This window comes from Lepisosteus platostomus, chromosome 2 (assembly GCF_059453375.1).
Source record: "Lepisosteus platostomus isolate fLepPlt1 chromosome 2, fLepPlt1.hap1, whole genome shotgun sequence".
Lineage (NCBI taxonomy): Eukaryota > Metazoa > Chordata > Actinopteri > Semionotiformes > Lepisosteidae > Lepisosteus > Lepisosteus platostomus.
In genome coordinates, this window is record NC_142612.1 from 34,888,058 (window position 1) to 34,908,290 (window position 20,233).

The following is a 20,233-nucleotide window of genomic DNA, read 5'->3' on the forward strand; positions in this document are numbered from 1 at the left end:
TCCAAAGTCATCCATTATTAGTAATATCTTCGGTAAAGGCTTTGATGCATAAATATTTCTGATAAAGGTAGGTTGTGTACTTTTGTCCAACTGAGCAATCTTGCTTTCATAAAATATACCAACATTTTAATGACTGATGATTAACATGCCGTAATACACAGTTCAAAATTAAAAGCTCAAATGCTGTACATGAGAGGTTAAGCTCCCCCTGGCGGTTTTACAAGGTGACGCCAGATAGTTTCCGGCATGACATCAAATGACGCGCGATTAACCGCGTGATACTGCGTGATACTGCGTGATACTGCGTGATACTGCTTGACACCGCGTGATACCGCGAAATACCCCACCCATTTTGAATGGCTGCATCTGTACCTTTGACTCATTCATGCTACCCAGAGTACATCTTGATGTGAGAGTACAGCATCCAGAGTACCCTGTCAGTCATGATCCAGCTACCCAGCAGCAGTGTAACAATAACCCTGGTTCCTGTTCCCAGCCCCCCTGATGAACCATAAAACTGTGTTTGGTACCTACCAGGGTGGTTTGGGGGCCTGTTCCATTAAAACCAAACTAACTACCTGTACCTCTTCAAGGCTTACTGTTTCTTGGATTTCTATCCAATTTAATAGTGTGGCCCCTGAAGGCATCCACGACCTCAAGTTTGGTCTCATTGTCTGGTTCTAGACAGTACAGTGTTAAGTCACCAAGCTGCACTATGGCCTCCTCGGGAACTTGCAGGAAAACTGTTTGATTAGGCAGCTGCATTGTGGTAGCTGTATCATGCCTGTCATAGTGACAGTTAAATGTGGTGTGCTGACCAGCCATTTACTTCCCACCTACTCTACGTAGGGTTCATTAACCTCCCTCTGCTCGTTATAGTAGCTTTACACCCTTCATTGGTGGAACATTCAGACACAGCCAATGGATAGCTCTGGTAGCCATACCCATCTCAAGATTTGGAACCAAATTCAATCTTGGATCGCCTTCTGGGTGAGCTACGAGCGATGGGGTGGTTAACGTCATGCGCTCCTCTACTGAGAAGAGTGGGATCAAGTGGGTTGGAAATTGTGCCATGGCTAGATTGGCTACAGTGGCACTAAGCTCCCTTAACAGGTCTTGCGTCAACATTCTAGCCTGTTGCACACAAGCGTAAACTGACAATCAAGCCCACTAGGTGGGGGATAAGATTTAACCCTGTTGCATAGAAAGTTACCCTAGGTTTTCCCTAGGCTTTCCAGCTTTTGCTGCTGTTGATACAGCCTGTCGCTACCCTCTGGCATCTCTGACACCTGCCTTCTTGGGGCAGTCAGGGTGAGAGTGCCAGTAGCAAACAAACCTACCAAAAATAGCAAACGCACAACAGTGGCGGCAGCAATCAGTCCTCCCAAAAGTCTTTTAGGGTGGCTGATCCCAGTCATCTCCTTCTGAGTGACTGTCGCCTTTCTAAGCTGGCGCAGCATGTACATGGTGTCTTTCGCAGTATGCCATGTGGCATCCTGGGCAACAACATCTTGGAAATCTGAGGAGATCTGACGCAGCTGCTGATGCTGCTCCTCCATTTCCGGGCCATCTGCTTTTCCGATCTGTTCATGCCTGTGCTCTAGGAACCCCGCTGCAGCGGTGGAGCATGCCTGCTGACCCCCGGCTGAGTGGTCTTCTGGAGCACCTGAGTGATCTGGGATCGTTACCCCATTCTCACTGTTCAGGTCCACCCTGCACACCTCCTGATTGAGGAATCCCTCTATCGGCATGTTATCGTTCGCTGGGGGTGAGTGTAGGACACCTGCTCGCTCCCCCCTTCCCTCGCTAGGGGTTCAGGGAGCTGCCCCAGCACTGGGATAGCTAGTTCACAGTCTTTGAACTCACTATCATTCATCAGGCCCATGTCATGGATTTTGACACCCTCCTTTGCCATGTTCTGCACTGGCAGCCGGGTGGCTTGACCATCCAGCTCCAGTCTGGGCGAACCACTGTTGGTCGGACTCAGACTGACAAACTGAGCTGGTGGCTGGAAGAAAACCTGCTCGGCTTTCATTCTCTGTCCCTTCATGGGGACTGGGTGTGTTGGAAACCCTGCTTTCGAGGCAGGAACAATCAGGTCAATCTCGCTCATTACCTGGTAGTTCTGAGAAATAATGTTACCTGACTGCAGGTTCCCTGGGTCACAGCAGAGGGAATTGGCATCTGGGATCAGGCGTGTCCACAGCGCAGTAGTCCCAGCGTCCAGCTGGGCTCTCTGTCTAACCTGTGAATGTTGCGCCAGGGGCACCTGGCAGTGGCCCTGTGACAGCTGCGGAAGCAGATCCTCACTAATACAGGACTTCTCAGAGCTAAGGGTGAGGGCTTCATCACCAACCTGCTCACCTGCCATCGGGATCCCTTCCACCACTGCGGGGTGGTGGTCCTGACCCCTCTTGGGTGCCAGGGTGCACAGGGAAAGCTCCTTTTCATCACCAGGTGGGGAGATCCGCTCCTCTTTAGGGATGTAAAAGGGGTGTGCTTTACCTGGTGGATCAGGCAGCTGGTTGGAGCACCACTCCTGTGGCAGGGAGGCTGTTGGGACCTCGGCCAGGGCAAGACTTCCCTGTATATCCGGGAAACGAGAATATTTATATTTCTTGTCCAGAGGGAACAGAATGAATCTCTGCATGGGTTTCTGTGTTCAGTGGGCACTGTGTGAGCACAGCATGCCTCTTGGCCCCCCTTTCCTTCTGTACAAAAGGCTTAGGGGCCTTGACCTGATCCCACAATTTCCCTTTCTGGTGATCCACCAAAGGTTCCACTGAGTCGCATGCCCTTTTCTTTTTCTACCCGTTTGAGCTTACCATATAAACCTGATGACATCAAACACTTTTCAACCTCAGTGTCAATCAGTGTCTCACTGTGTAAGACATCTCCCATGGCAACCTTGAGGTAAAAGCTTCTTGCTTTTCCTCTTTGTTTTAACTTATCCAGAAAATGTCTGGAGCCTGCCTGCTCTCTGACTTAAGGGGTGGAGTCAGCACTCGCTTGGGAGTGGCTGACCTCATCCAGGCAGGAACCCTTCCGCTCAATCAGATAGACTGAGGGAGTGGGAGGGGTGGGTCTCCGCCTCCTCCAGTGGAGAGGGGCGTAGCCCGCTCTCCTGAGGTGGAGAGTTCTAGCTCATTCACATTTCCGGCAGCCTTGGGGAGCGTTTGTCCCTGTCCAAATAAAGCCTGTTCAAGCCTGGCCAGGCAAGCAGCTATTGCATCTTTTTGCTTAGCCTTTTTGCTGGCTTTCTCTAGACTTTCCCTCCCCCGGTGTTCTCACGGCGTTTAGGACGCTGGGTGCAGTCCTTTATGCCTGCTTTGGGCCAGGGCATAGCTGGCTCAGGAGCTTCCACTCCTTTGGGCAGGAGGGAATTAACCCTGCTGGCTCTGACGGCGAACACAGTCGCTTTAACAGCTCTTTGCTCGGAGCGACTTTGGACATCATAGTCCCAGGCTTTCTGCGCTAATCTCCTAATATCAGTCATTTTCATGGTATGTGCATCTGTATGCATTAAGATCATCTTTCTGACTGACGGGTGGAGATTCAATTTTAGAAAGACCATACCATCTTATAATAATAATGGTGAGGAGTTGGACCACCTTTAATCACACAAACAATATGCTGTAGAATGTGAAAATGCTAAGACAGAACCTGTAAGTAACAATGCATACCCAACCATATCTCATGTGTTTAACAATCACAATATTAGGTGATAAACAGTAGAACTGAAATCATATTCTCCATTGTATTCAAACTTACATCAGATGCAATTTTTTTAAAAAGCCTGAAATCTTTTAAAACAGAAGTTATTAACCCTACTGTATTTTATACCAAAGTGTGTTTTGTTTGGACTAGACTATGAATTAGTCCCTGAGGCATACCGTCAGAGGTTTCGAAATTCTAACAAAAATCTGTAGTCTATTGAGTTTCCAAGAGAGAAAGTGTTTCATTTTGAGAAGTTATGTATTCCTTGCAAAGTAGCTGATTTTGACAAATGTAAACAACTAATTTTGCTGTGAAGATTTTAAAAACTGGTCTGCCTGACCGTATTGTAACTTATTTGAATGAGCAGGAAGTTACCTTGCTCTCACAAGAGGCTGTGTTAGCAGATGCAGTTATGTTAACACATAAGAATGTGTTTACTGCTTCTGTTTGACGCTCCTCTCAAAGAAATGATAAAAATTCAACATCTCCAACATCAACTGTCATATCTGCCATTAATTTAAGGTCTGTTATGCGAAATGTTTGAGACCCATGTGCTCGCTTAATAAACTCCAAGATCCTGAATGATATGACATTCTATTTGTCTAATTTTGATTAAATAGAAAAAGAAGCTGTTCTGTATTCTGTAGTTGTTAATCTTATTGGAAGTTGATTTATTATAAAACCAATAGCATCAATACAGGAGCAGGACTTGTGGTTGCTCCAGTTCATAGCCTCACATTATGTTGCAAATGTTACCTATTAACATATTAATATATGCAACATGCTCAAATTGCAATGATTGGATAGTTAAGCCTTTCTCAGTCTGTCTGGGGTGTGGGGCTTGGGGATGTCACCCTTCCTCAATTTAATATCTGATACATCACTAGTACCGACGGTGAATGTAAAGTGAATATTTAACTTACGGTGATGTATAGAATTTGTAAAAATGTCAGTATAGTATACATATTAATTAGATTCTATAATTAGAAAATTATTTTATTTATTTAAGATTTTAATTTAAAAATACATTACACATAGTGATTTTAAAATCTTCATATTTAAAAGACCAAATTAAAACAATATTTTTGAGTAGTAATTTGAATTAATTTGTTCCAAACTGTAATGTGCCTTACGGTAAGGTACATTAGTAACTAGGAGTCATAAGTACTGCTGGGAAGTCACTCTGTATGTTGTATGGGAATTGGAATTCCTAAGCTAAAACTGCATCAGTGACTATTGGGAATGTGTATTGAAAGTCCACACCCAGTTTCCCTACCCTCAACTGCAAATAGACAATGCACTACCATGAAACACTCCCTCCAGTGCTACATTGGATGTTTACATGAAATAGGTGCTGTGCACCACAAGTGCAACTTTGTTGTTCTCACATATTTTAAAAAATGCTTGAAAGTTTGCTAACCCTTCAAGGTGGTCATTATTCTAGATGTTATAGAGAAGTTATATGAACCTGAACTCTTAATGAATATATAGAATGAATATCCTAAATAAAGGATAAATAAATACACACTGCCCTATCCCATATGGATAAAAAGAAGACATACGCAAGACTACTATTTATCGACTTCAGCTCAGTTTTTAACACCATCATTCCAGAGAAACTAGTCATGAAACAGTGCACTGGGTCTCAACACCATGGACATACAGACAGACACCTTCAGTAAACATTTATTGTCTCTCCTTGACTCTGTAAGTTGTAGTCAGCATATAACAGGACCAACACACATATTCAGTCATACACTAGACTTAATTATCACTCATAGAGCTGATATTCATCATGTACTAGTCCATCCCATCAATAACTCTTTTTCTGACCACTCTTTAATTACTTTTAAGATTTGACTGCCCTTGATAGCCGCCAAGGAGAAGACTATTACAACAAGACACATCAATGGGGTAGTTAATTAAATTTCATGAACACGATGAACAATGCTAGCTTCATCTCCAGTAATAATGTTCACGAAATCACACATAACTATAATACAGTGGTCAGACAGACCTTTGACGAAATTACCCCGTTAAGGGTAGTCAAAACCTCTAGACACTCTCCTTGGTTTAATGATCAAACACGATCCCTTAAACAGGAGTGCCGCAAACTAGAGCGTAGATGGAGGTCTACTTGTTTGCAAATATTCAAGTTGGCATGGACTGATAGCCTACAGCAATATAAAAAAGCCCTATATAGAGCTCGTTTGGCTTACTACTCTGAACTTATAGAAAGCAATAAAAAAAACTCTTGCTACCTATTTAAGACAATAGTTAATCTAACAAATTCCATTTCTATAGCACCATCTTACTTTAGTAGTGATGATTTCATGAACTTCTTTAACAACAAAATTCACACATCAGACTTCAAACATAATCAAATAAGCCGCAAAGAATTCTCGTACAAAAACATTATGAGCACCTCTTTAGTGTTTTTCAATTAGTTAATGAACAAGAACTCAAGAAATTAAAAGTCAAACAAGATCCCTTCCCCACTCAGCTAGTCAAAGATTCCCTTGAAGTTCTGGCAGGACCTATAATTAGTATGATGAACATGTCCCTTGCATCAGGCATTGGACCTGATCAATTTAAGGTAACGGTGGCTAATGTCACCAGTTCAGTTTGGGGTACCACAGGGATCAGTGCTGGGACCAATATTGTTCTCTCTCTACATGCTGCCGCTAGGTAGGATAATACAAAAACATAATATAAACTTTCATTCATATACTGATGATACTCAAATATACATTGTGTTTACACCAAACGACAACTCTTCTATCATCACTTTGGTTAACGGCATTAATGAAGTAAAGACTTGGATGTGTGAAAACCTTTTGTTACTCAACTCTGATAAAATTGAGATTCTGTTGTTTGGAGGCAACAATACTGATAGGACTACTATAACGTCAGCACTTAACTCAGAGGATTTCAAAATTTGCCTCAAAGACTCAGCACGTAACCTAGGCGTCATATTAGACACAAGGCTCTCATTTAACTCTCATGTTAAAAGTGTATCGAAAACATGCTTCCTACTGTTAAGAAATATTGCAAAGCTAAGGCAGTTTCTCTCCACTCAAGACACAGAGAAATTAATAAATGCTCTTGTATACAGCAGGTTAGACTACTGCAATACCCTACTATCAGGGAGCACCCACCACTCTTTCAACACCTTACAGCGAATTCAGAATGCAGCAGCAAGAATTGTTACTAGGAGCAGGAAGTACAACCATAGAACCCCCATACTTATCTCTCTTCATTGGCTTCCTGTCAGGTACAGGGCGGACTTACAAGGCTCTTAGAGGTCAGGCATCTGTCTGTCTAAGGGAACATATTAATGTTTACCATCCAAGTCACCTTCTTAGATCACAGAATGCAGGTCTTCTTCATATTTCAGGCATTAATAAAATAACAGTTGGCAGTAAAGCCTTTAGTTACAGGGCCCCTAGCTTATGGAACAGTCTCCCACCCTATATTCGGGATGCTGGGTCAATCTCAGTATTAAAATCCAGACTGAAGACCTATTACTTCAGGTTAACCTACTCACATCTTACATTATAGGCTGCTGGTGCTTCTGTACATGCCATTGTATGTCCATGTTGTCCATGCCGTGTTGGCCCACCAGGTAGATACATCTGTTCTGACCAAACTATCCTGTTCTCCTCCCCACATGTCCGGATGGCACCCGGGCTGGGCACCATCTGAGTTGGATGCTGCATCAGTGCCATTGAGGGACATCGTGGATATAGCTATCATTTAGGAGGAATTTACTGGTCTACAGAGATCTGCATGTACTAACACACAGAAGACACGATGGATAGATGAATTAATACCCTCATTAATTTATTTAATTTATTATTTATTTTTTTTAATTATATAATGTTAGCTTGCCCAAAGGGGTTGGGCAACCAGTTGACCTTGGACCCTTATTAAGGTGTTTTTGGTTCCTCTCCTCTGTTGTCTTCTGGTCTTCTGTTCTGTATTGACAAAATGCATGGTTACATTGTTAACTGCCTTGGGGCAACCTTGTTGTGAAAGGCACAATATAAAAATAAATTGAATTAAATTAAATTTCAATAGGATTCAGGTCAGGGCTTTGACTTGGCCATTCCAGGACATGGAACCTCTTCTTCCATTCTTTGATTCAAGATTCAAAAATTTTTTTATATTTCTCAGCTCATGATTCCCTCAGTTATGTCAAGTTGGACCAGATTGATGAGCATCCACTACTTTTATCCTCAGTTCTGCTGATGTTTCCATACCTTGAGGCATGATTCTAGACTCGTAGGAAGAGTAATTGACCTGCTTTCTTGCAATTATTTATGTTTGCTCCTCCCTAACACATCATTTCAGATCTTCAGTTTCATTGGTTATCACGGTTAATTGGTTAACACTCTGTCATTGACCCACCAGATCCTGCTGATCCTGCTTTACCTTGATGCTTTGCATTTATTTTTGCACCTGCACAAATTCTGTATAATGTGTGTATTATTTTGCTGCATGTACATTTTCTTTCAAAACGCTCAAATTGGTGAATAATTATACTTTATTTCAATTAAGAAGTGACAAATTCTGTTTAAATATGCATTTTGTGGTAAACAAAATTAAAAATATCAAATTATGCAATGCATTCACAAACTTTCAAGCATGGATGTAATTATATCAACTGCTAAGAAGAAAAATGGGCAGCAAAAAATGTATAAAAAACTTAAATTAAAATTTTACAATTTAAAAATGATGTATTGGCATTAAATCTGTATTTAAAACTAAATACTGTATACATATAAAAATCTGGTTTGTGATTTCTGTTTAAGGGCATCTTTAATTTCCCTTGCTCTTACCGAGCATCTTGGAGATTGCTGGTCTGGAGATCCATTCATATTATTACTTTTGTATTAGTATTAATTTAGTTTTTGACATACTGTGATATATCAAATTATCAGAAATTTGGATATAATTTGCATATTATTTTATTGGTGAAGAAAGTCTTTGTTATGCCCAAGGGAAAGTTTGTTAAAGAGGTTTTGGCTGGAATCGAACTCAGATCCTGTCCGGATTTTATCACTGAGCCACCAGTGCATCACTCTAATTTGTGTTTGATTTTTCATTACACAAGATGTAGTTAAAGGAGCATGTCAACACCTTCACAGAATAAATGCAACAATAGACAGAGTTAAAGATGTTGATACAGGCAGTGCTTGTGATGAAGGTTGAATAATGTTGTGTGTCTCATTTTTTATTCTTAGCTACCACTATATGATATATGTACAGATGCAGCCATTCAAAATGGGTGGGGTATTTCGCGGCATACCCCGGTGGGCGTGTCGCGGTATCACGCGGTGTCACGCGGTGTCACGCAGTGTCACGTGGTTAATCGCGCGTCATTTGACGCTCTGCCGGAAACTATCCGGTGTCACCTTGTAAAACCGCCAGGGGGAGCTTAACCTCTCATTTACAGCATTTGAGCTTTTAATTTTGAACTGTGTATTACAGCATGTTAATCATCTGTCATTAAAATGTTGGTATATTTTATGAAAGCAAGATTGCTCAGTTGGACAAAAGTACACAACCTACCTTTATCAGAAATATTTATGCATCAAAGCCTTTACCGAAGATATTACTAATAATGGATGACTTTGGACAAGCTGTATACTCAAAGTATAATTTCTTTAGCACATTTGTACAAGCACTTGGAATCTGTCCAAGCCATACTTTGTCAGGCATTTTGTTTTACTTCAACGGGCATAAAAACTTCCTTGCTTTTAACAGGGCGTTTCATAATTTCTAACTACGAAAATGATTTAAAATGCGACACTTATCATTCAACTAGAGCTCAAAATATCACAAGGATCCTCAAGATCACAGCAAAGACTGTATTAAAAGATACTTGTATGTATCAACGCTTTCTTTTCCTTATACCAGATTTTATGGAACCACTTCAGAAGGGTGTCAGCCAGTCAGATTCCAGGAATCGGTACTTTAAAGGAAAAATACACACCGGTATTCCATTTCTCCCTAACGATTTTAAGCATTGAAGTATTTAACTAGCATGTGAAATAGCGTGTGAAAAAGTGGTAGTTTTAAGCTTTTCTGGTAATATAATATGGAATCGCGTATCTAAAGAATTTAATAACGATATGATTATATTTGTGTACTGCGACAGGGCTGTGTAGGGCTGTTTCGCCTCCCTCTTCATGCGACTTCCCCTGTAGCCTACTGGTCTACGTGCCTGACTAACAACTCACAGGTTGTGTGTTCAAATCCAGCTGGTGCTGGACTTTTCTTTTAACAAACAGTTCTTCGAAAAAATAGAATAGCGATATTATGGACAATCAATTGACTTTTATATTTCAAAATATCACAACATGATCGATTCTAAGTCATTTTTGATAACAATGAATAGTCACCTTCTTCCCTTCTGACAACGGTCCCTGCTTCTGCTTCCTGCTTCTATTGTGTGTGTGCAATAGAATAAATTTTTATAGAGAAATGGAGGCTGGACAGTATGCGTTACAATATAAACATTTATATTGATTTAAATCGTGTTCTGATTTAAATGGCAATCGCCATATTATTTTCCATATTATTTTCTTAGCTACCAAAATGTCCTTTAGTTACATGTTTTCAAATAAATATTCCCTCTTAAATTATTTTTTAAAAGTACTACAATAATGACAAATATTCATAGAAAAAAGTGTAAAGTGTATAAACTTTATATAGTTAGGATGAGCACATCCAAATTTTTCCAAAATAACTACAGTAAATGACCTCTACCAGCTATATACAGTATGTATAGTTATTTTCATTAATAAATATAATTTATGATGTTTAGAGATGTTATACTTTCCCTTTAGTTACATAATTCTAGATTAATATTCCATATTAAGTGGAATTAAAGATGATAAACAGTAGGGACATAGATTAAAAGAAGCAATTGTTGCACTAACACCTAACACACCAAAAGTGCCACCTATCGATTATACTTGGCCAGCGAACCACACACTGTGTTACGCTGGGGTATTGCTAACGCGGTAATGAGGATTAACAAGCATTCTGAGTAGCTGCATCTGTATTTTTAGACATATATCTAAATGAAGAATGAATGGCAAACCAGAACCCTAATGAGATTTTTCAGTAGAGCTACAGTATATTCAGAGCAAGTAGCAGCTCAATTCCACAGCCAGTACTCATTAAAATATAAATGCACACATTTATTGTATAAATACAATCACACACCTGAAGAAGGCTCCATGGCCGAAACGTTGTGTTTTCTTTCTTCTGTTATTTAGCATGGAATAAACCTATTACTTGTTCCTTTGCAGCCTTGCATGCTGACACAGCTACCCACCTGAAAATATAAATAGGTGCAAGTTAGACAAAACTTGCCCCTGTGCGAAAATGTACCATTTTGTTGAATTACAGTGATGTATCCCCATTTTTTAAGTGAAATTTTAATCAACATTTGAATTTTTAAACTGAATACTTTTATGAATGAAAGATGTTAATTGTCAGCAAAAATTTAATACTAGTTGAAAGCTTTGGTTGCAATAACTTTGAGCATATGTGGTTAAGTCTCTACCAACATTACAAATCACGATGGAGATTTTTTTTGCCCCTTCTTTGTAGACATGATCAAGCTCTGTCAAGTTGGTAAAGGATTGTTGATGGACTGCAATTTTCAAGCCTTGCCACAAATTCAAGTCAGTCAGGAGTTTGACTAAGCTGCTTAAGGACATTAACCCTGTTCTTGTTAAGCTACTCTAGGTTAGATTTGCCCTTGTGTTTTGGGTCAGTGAAATCCTTTGAGATTTTTACTATGCCTTGCTTCATTTATTTTACCCTCAGTCTTGACAAGCTTCCCTGTACCTGCTGATGAGAAGCAGCCAATTTACATAATGATTCCATCACCATACTTGCCAGGTGGTGTGATGTTGACCGTATAATATACTTTGTTAGGTTTGTTACAAATGTTAACACTTTGTATTTAGACCAGTAGCAACAATTTATGTAGCAACATTTTCCATATTTATAAATTAAAAGAATGTTTTTCACTGTACTTCACACTAAACACATAGAATTTTACAGATCTTCAGTACAGTATACACTGATTAATAACAAGGGAACTTTGTTGCTGCTGTTTTTTCACACTCGGATGCTCAGAACACAGAAACAGCTTTCTAAAATGTCATTCATTTACATATATAGTAGTTAAACAATTCAATGTGAAATCCTGAATTAAAATCCATCTTGTGGTGGAACACTGAATTACAAATGTTACAGTCTACTTATTTTTGTAACTTAAAATCAGCATATTTTTTGCTTCTTTGTTATACAGTCATTTATGGCAGGCTCCATACAGAATTTTACAGAATGGTAAATTAACAGAATTACAGAATGGTAATTTCATCTATAGGAAAGTGTACATAGCTCAAATACACTAAAACGGAAAAAAACATGCTGAAAAAAGTTCAAACATGTTAGGGCATACAAAATATGTATACACATATAAATATGTAACACAATTTAAAGAAGCAGAAAAGGGTAGTGTAAATGTTAAAAACAATTTTTACATTTAATGAAACCCTTGTTTTTTTTAGAATGAAGTGGAGATCTGCATTCATCAAAGAAGGGAACAGGAACACTGTACATTTTCCCACGCTGAAGCTTTTTTGTTTCCTTTTTTTTAGTTGAACCGATCTAATTTAGAGTCACAAATTGTGTCTTTATGTCTTTTCTCAAAACAATGACTCCTGTACAACCTATGTGGTGGGTCAGACATGCCCATCTGACCCACTCATACATCAGACTACAAGACTACATTGTGCTACAAGCTGTGCAGAGGTGTATGGGAGGTTCAGTGCTGATTGGAGGAGAAACACATCCTTCAGTGATGTCACCTTGAGCCTGCATGTGCCCAGGAAGAATTAGGGGCTATTTCTGCAGGATCTTTTTCCATCTGTTCTTGGGGGAAAACCTGGTCCTAGTCACGTGACCCAGGCTTGAATTTGGGGTCTCTAGATTTGAGATGAAGCAGTGTCTTGTACTGGTTAAGCCATTTGGGAGCTCTTCATGTATGTCTTTATATGGTAAACTAAATAATTATATAATATAAAATGTAAATGTAAATAATATAAAAAATCTTAATTATTTAGAGGCCTTGCTCAACTATCAAGTGTGATTTTCTCACATAGTCTTAAAGTAATATTCTAGAAGAGAGATATACAGTAAAATAAACATTCCCAAAAGACCGGATTCTAAATGACAGGGCAGGATAGATTTAAGATATTTTTTAGACATAGGAACAAGTAAAGATGAATTCCATATTACAAATTAGAAGAAAAGAAAAGACAATATTTTGATGTAAAGCCTTCTTTGGGTTTGAGGAAGAAAATGGTAACTAGCAAGAATATAAAGCACAGGATAACAAAAAACACTTAAAAGAGCAGGTTAGAATGGTCACAGAGCAGATGAGAAAAAGAGTTTTGTGTGAAAAGCTGAAATTAGTCTAACACTTAGAGAAGATCCTAGTTTGTCTAAGAATACTCTTGGCTTCTGATGTCTTTTTAGAATAATATCTCTGGAATTCCATAAAAAAGGGCACAGACAGAAAGGTCAGTGAAATCATAGTTGAGAGTGGGGAAATGGGAAACTATTGGTTTAAAGACATTTAGATCCTCACTACTCTGAGGTTTCCTTGAAACTGTCTTCTCTCACGGATGTGAATTGAAGAGTATTTTCTGCATGAGATGTAATAAGATTGTGAGATATACATGACGTTTTCTGGGTTATTTTGAAATGGACAGAGGGGCTTTGTGTGTGATACTGCAGGTTATGCACCAGCTTGTTCTGGATGGTGTCTATGAGTGGTTAAGGGATCTGTGGAATTGAAAGTTGCAGAAATTAGGTGGTCATTAGTTTGAATGATAGCAGGGTCTTGAAAAAAATGGTGCCACACTGGAGCTAATTGTTTAGCAACAAATTTGAAAATAAAATGCATTTAATTTATCAGGACCATTATAGTTTCATTATGAAAGTATACAACACTTTTACAATTTTAACTATTCATATCTTAATTTACAATAATTACAACCCCATTTGAACTGTTACGTTAAATTGATTTAAGATATTTAAACATTTGTCAGTGTTGTCTGCTTTATCAAACCAGGTAAAAAATATTCCATTCACTTGAAAACTCAAGTTTATTATCAGTGACAATTGATTTCCTGAGTGAAGACCTTCCTGTCATTCTCTTCATAATGTTTTCTAGGTTATTAACTTTAAATACTCTAGATCCCCCAAATGCTGCTTACTGTATGTGCCTGTTATCCATCTAAAAAGTTTAGACTGCTTAATTAGGATACACCTTGCTTCATTTGTGAGTTACAGATATACAGTTTTTTTACATGCTCAACAAAGCAGTCCCAAAACATCACACTTCCACTACCATGCTTTGATAGTTGGGATATTTTTTGATAGTTCAGTCTAACAGTCATCTCTGGCAAGTCATGAGTGGCCTGCAGTTCTTGGGATTACTCTGTTTTTTTCACAGCTTTTTCAATTCCCTGTATCTTTATTACTCAATGTGTGTTTAGTTCATACAAAATTTGAGAGATCTGGAATTGGTTACTACAAACCCTTTTGGATATATTTTTTTTGATTCAAGAAGGCTGTCGTGGTAAAAGTATAAAATGTCCTTGTTTATCTACTTAATTTCCATATTTATTTTATAAAGACAAACCTTTTCTTGGCACTGTAGTTTGTGAGTGACAGGTATTTGTCCTACATGCTCAGAAGAGAAGTGTGACAGTCCAGATGTTTGTTTGTGAATGACAAATGTATTGTGTTTTAGACATGTTCAGCTTGTCTGCATTTGTGTTCCAGGCTGCTCACAGGGAAGAAGATCAGCACAGAAAAGGAAGCAGTGGAGGTTGGTTTATACTCTGTCTCTGATTTTCACATGCAGTGAACGATGAATCTTCTCCCACATCCCATGTCTGTTGCAGACCGCAGCAAGTTTTCCTCCAGGATTTCTCTGTACTTTGCTGCATCTATTTTTCCTTCTATCTTCACAAGTCTTCCAGGCTCTGATGCAGCGAAGCTTCCCCATTGATACTGCCACCACCATGCTTCACAATAGGGATGGTGTTCTTTCTCAAGTTTTACCAAACATAACAACTACCATTGAGACCAAAAGGATCAATTCTGGTCTCATCAGTCCATAGAATCTTCTAACTTCTAAAGATGTTTGGTTGCACCAGAGCCTATTTAGGTGTGGCATAGTAAAGGGGGTGAAAAGTTATGCAATAACTTATTTTTCTGTTTTATATTTATTATTAATTAAGGAAGATCTGTAGAATTTTGTTTTCACTACCAATATAGAGTGTTTTGTGTCGATCAATGGCAAAAATTCCATATAAATACACTCACATTTCACAGTAAAATGTGTAAAGGTCCAAGGAGGTGAATACTTTTGATAGTCACTGTATCTGCTAGACCCTGTTGCCCTTTCACAGAAAAAAATATAACTGCCACTTTCAAATGTGTAAAAATAATATAAAGGAAGTATGATGCAGTTTTGCTTCATGCTATGTCTTGTTTGTATGTGATGCGGCGGAAGTATCTGGAGTGATGAAATCAGCTAAGACTACTGATGGCAGTGGGAAATCACTCCAGAAACAAAATAAATATCAGAAATACATTTTACATGTGATCAAGATATCAGTTGCACTGATTCTAACACCTCATTCTTAGTGTAAAAGGGCACTGAAAGCGACAGAGGATGTCTTATTCAAAGGGAGATAGAATGATAAATGGTGAGGTCTTGGGTGAGACACACTAATTCAAACTACTCTGGGCAGTTTCCTGACACTTCTTTCAATGAGAGGGTGAAACCTGCACTAGCATGGATAGGCAGACTACTGACCTCTCTTATCCCTCTAGGTAATGGACCTGCTTCATGCCATGGGACCGGACACTGTGGTCATCACCAGTTCAGACCTGCCTTCCTCTTTAGGAGTAAACTACCTGATTGCTCTGGGAAGCCAAAAGAAAGGTGAGATCCTTAATCACACCTAGCAAGATTGTTCCAAGGGTCCCATACTAGCTTTTTTCTTTCTTTATTTGTAAAAAATATTTAATTATTTAAATATTATAATTATTTGGTTTTTATGATGGGAGCAGTCAAGTCACTTCAGAATTAGCACTTACAGTGTAGCGAGGGCTTTCTGAGTAAACCAGCCTCCAGCACCACAGAATTAAATACAAATGTTGTTATATGACAAGCATTACAGTGTTTTCATGTCCACCTGCTGTTTCTTGGTTTTTACCATGCCAATCTGTTGTAACCAACTCATGTCACTCTTTTAGAAAAACAGTTTTATACTCTTATACTTTGAAAGCTGAATAAGTACTATTTTTACTTTGTCATATTGTGGCTTTTATAAGACTAAAACAACAGTTTTCAAAACATATATAAATGGCCAGTCTGACTTCTCTGAGGGGACTGCAGAGTGACTGCAATGGCTCTCTTGGGGAATGCAAGAAATTGAAATTAGCTTTTCTTAAAGTATCAATGTATTGTTGGAGGAGAGATGTGGGCAACTACAGGATTGTTGAACTAACGCTGATTGGGTATGGATTAGTACAAGTAATACATCTTTAACTCACTGGTATAATATTATTAATAGCTAGCCCTTTTGATGCCATCATATTTTTGTTAAAAGACTACCATAGTGTAAGAGTGTTGTACAAGTGCTAATGACATTGTGCTAGTAACATGCTAACACAGTGACAGGCCTGTGCTTCAGGTGTGTCACAATCCTTTCACTCTCATACTCTTCTGAAAAAATAAGAAGGAATGCCTCCACGGGCTATAAGATAATGGCACTACGATAATATTTTCTTAGCTAAATACACAGCCACATAAACAAGCTACTATGTAATTAAATAACGTTCTTTTCTGATAGCTATTACATATTGTGAAATGTACTGTACACGAAAAGCATTTTGCATTTTCACTTTAATGCCTTTACGAAATTCAGCGTGCACACTGTGCTCGTCCAACTCTCACAATTTAAAACTTACCTCTTACACATTAATCTCTAGCCAAGATACAATTACAAATAGTAATTTTTTAATATGTAAATTGTAAAATAGTTAACTTAGTTTTGTATTTAATTTGTTGACTAGCTACAATATTAAAAGTGGACGTCTTTTCAGTAGAAAAATGTTTGGGTACTGCAACTCATGGAACTTGTATTTTTCAACTCATAATGTAGCCATGTTCTTTTTATCTTCTGTAATGTTTCACAATAGCCTTTCCTGGTTTGCTCATCCTACAGTTCTGCCAGACTCCAGATCTTTTTCTTCCTGCTCAAAACATGGAGTGCCACAAGCATTTCTTACGCCTCCACAGCTTTTCTTTTTCTAAGCAAAATGCTCTATGTTTAATTTAATTTAATTAGTACAGCATATACATCTCATTGTTTATCCAATCAATTAACAAATTATAGGAATTCATGACATTATGTGTCAAAAAGACTAGCTGGAAATGGAGAACAGTTAGAAAATCAAAGAGAAGAAGAGAGAAAATGGCACACTCCAGTACTTGTGATTCTCACACAGCAGTAGCCCTAAAGACTGCACAGTTCACATACAGCCCTGGGATTACACCCATTACAGCCATTCTGCTGTTTGCCAGACAGAAAGTAAATTTACAAACAGTGAACCTCATGTGGCGAAATTCATTTCAGTATGACTTTTACTCAAACAGGTCATTATCTTAATTCACTCAAACAAAAATGCAGAGCAATTTTGTCTTCATCATCATCATTGTGGATTATTTTCATGAGTGTTTTGTTTATGTTAACAAAAATGAAAAACAAGTCGTCGAGGAACATTTTAATCACAATTTTCGGCCTATTTCCGTATTTCATGAGAAAAACTTGTCTTGTGGTTTCCTGGTTTAAAATTTATTTTGTAAAGTTAAACTAGCCAGCAGCACATGTGCTCTTTGAAGCTTCACATTTGGAGTGTGATCTTGGTCTGAAACTATCCTGTAATAAACTTGTCTCAGTTAAGCCTGATGGTACAAAAGTGACCCAGCGGATCCGTATGGAAATTCCCAAAGTGGATGCAGTGTTCGTTGGCACAGGGGACTTATTTGCTGCTATGCTGCTGGCTTGGACTCACCATCACCCCAGTGATCTGAAGGTAAATAATACATTCTCTCATTTCTTTTTCAGTTTTTCAGTTCTTTTTTCTTCTTTTCCTTTTTGTCTTAAATATTCTATATCCCTGATGAAGTATAAAATGATACATTTGTGACTTGTTGATATCACAGCAGCATTATCATCATGTAGCCTGATCTCTTCAGATGTCGGAATCAGAGCAAGTACGGGCCTGGTCAGTACTGGGATTGGAGACCTCCAATAAAATCCAGGTTTCCAGTGGTGTTGGTGGACCAATAGATAACATTCTTCACCCTAGACTAGAATTTGCAAACCAGCATCTCATTAATGACTGGAGACATTAAACGGAGGTCCTGACGTATGAATTTCAGTGTGACCTAATAAACCAATAGCCACTATGCAATTTTTTCATTAAGTTGAAATTAAAATAGAAGAGACTCTTTGAAATATATTGCAACATTTCAATTCTATATCGACAATAATGTACAATTAGACTTGAATGCTATATTTTGTCAATTTAACAAGAATTATGTTAGTACAGCAGTTGTACTAGAACTTCAGTTAGGGCTCTTGGCGCTTGGTGCAATTCTGTGCATTTGTGTACATATGGGTTCTCTCCAGTTTCTATCTCCCAAACACATGCTGCCTATGTTAATTTATATGTCTGAATTTTTCTCCTGTGTATGTGAGCGTATGCACACCTTGTGCATCACTGGCTTCCCGCCCAGGGTGCTGTCCTGTTTTATCTTAAGTAATCTGTGAGATACATGTATAATGTTTAATACTATGTATAGTTTGCAAACAGGTTATTGGTATAAGCAGTTTGGAAAGGAATCCATATGAGTGCTAAGAAATTTACAATTAAGTAAAATATGTGATTTGGTTTATTAACTTTAACAAATATCTTATGAGATCATGTTTTGTGTATTTCAGTACCACAAATAATATAGTTTGATTTTTATTAAAAAATACTCAGGAGGTGTTGCCAGCTCGTTATTTGTGAGAATGAATGGTGTGGTGTGTTTCTGAGAAAGAAGATAACAGGTGGAGAAGACCTGTACTCTTCAACAGAAGGGTAATAACTTTAGGAGCCCAGTTATTATTATGCCAGATCTAGGAGCCCAGAGAAAGTAAAAACCAGAGTGTTTCAACCATATTATGTCTTGTTATGCCCGAGTGTGTGAATTGTGAATGAGAAGATAAATGGTAAGGTGAAAGAGTGCAAAATGCTAGGTCTAAAGTGAAAGTGTTGGTGAATGACTGAATGATGTCGCTGGAAGTACTGCCCACCTGGAGGTTAGTAAACGTGAAGCTGTGAGACCGGACAACAATAGGCTCAGCTGGAATCTGTCAGCACTGATGTACAGATGCAGCCATTCAAAACAAGCGGGCGATACCGCATTATTTTGCGGTGCGCTTTACGCAGTCTACCGCGAGTTACCGTAAATCCTCCTATAATACCGCAAGTAAAATAATAGTATCCGGAATTTCCGCAAGGTGGAGCTAATAAAGCTCAACCTCTCATGTTTGAGCTGTTGCCATCAAAGTCTTTAACGAAGATATTGCTAATAGTGATGAATGACCTTGGACAAGCTGTAAACTCAAAGTATTGCCCTGGTCCACATTCTTTTTTTCATTGACCGTCTTTGTAAAAGTAACACCACAGCATTTCGCAATCACGCATTTGTTTCCAATCATGCAAAGTACAGTAATTTTTGAGAATCAATTCACCATGCCTTTCACATGCTCATAAAAGAGATTAATTTAGGAACATAAACATATTACTGTATGCAAACTGTACTGTATACAGTATGTATATGTATATTTAATGTCTTTACTGTGCCCGTTTAAGTATTGAATATTTATATGGAATTTTACCACTGAAGGGAAATCTTAGTAGCTAAACTAAAAAAAATAATAGTAGCATACTGTAACGCGTGTGAAGGCCATAAACGATATTAAATTTGGAAAAACTTAAACATACAGTATATGGCTGGTCTCGGTACTTTAAAGAAAACATACACACCAGTATTCCATTTCTCCCTAAACATTTTAAGCATCGAAGTCTTTAACTAACGTGATACCGGATTAAACAAGCATACTTTTAGAATTTGATTAAAAGGGAATATAATATGGAATCGCGTATCTAAAGAAATTAATAACGATATAATTTTATTCATGTACTGCAACACAAGAATAGTACACGCTGTACATTGTCCGTTATATGTTTCTGTAGTGATTTTTCAGCACTCTGCATGTGACCTTACCGGTGGAGCTGTGGGTTAGGTTCCTGTCTCCCACGTCATACGCTCTGTGTTCAAATCCTG

General features: G+C 38.5%; 1 protein-coding gene across 2 annotated transcripts in view; it reads left to right on the top strand.

The window, feature by feature from the left end:
- Positions 1 to 20,233, top strand: part of pdxka (pyridoxal (pyridoxine, vitamin B6) kinase a) — a 134,722-nt gene that overhangs the window by 95,667 nt on the left and 18,822 nt on the right. For both annotated transcript variants that reach the window (XM_088607346.1, XM_088607338.1), the window contains exons 8-10: positions 14,599 to 14,644; positions 15,658 to 15,769; positions 17,792 to 17,928. In XM_088607346.1, coding sequence (XP_088463472.1) covers positions 14,599 to 14,644; positions 15,658 to 15,769; positions 17,792 to 17,928 — 295 coding nt within the window. The remainder of the gene's footprint in view (positions 1 to 14,598; positions 14,645 to 15,657; positions 15,770 to 17,791; positions 17,929 to 20,233) is intronic.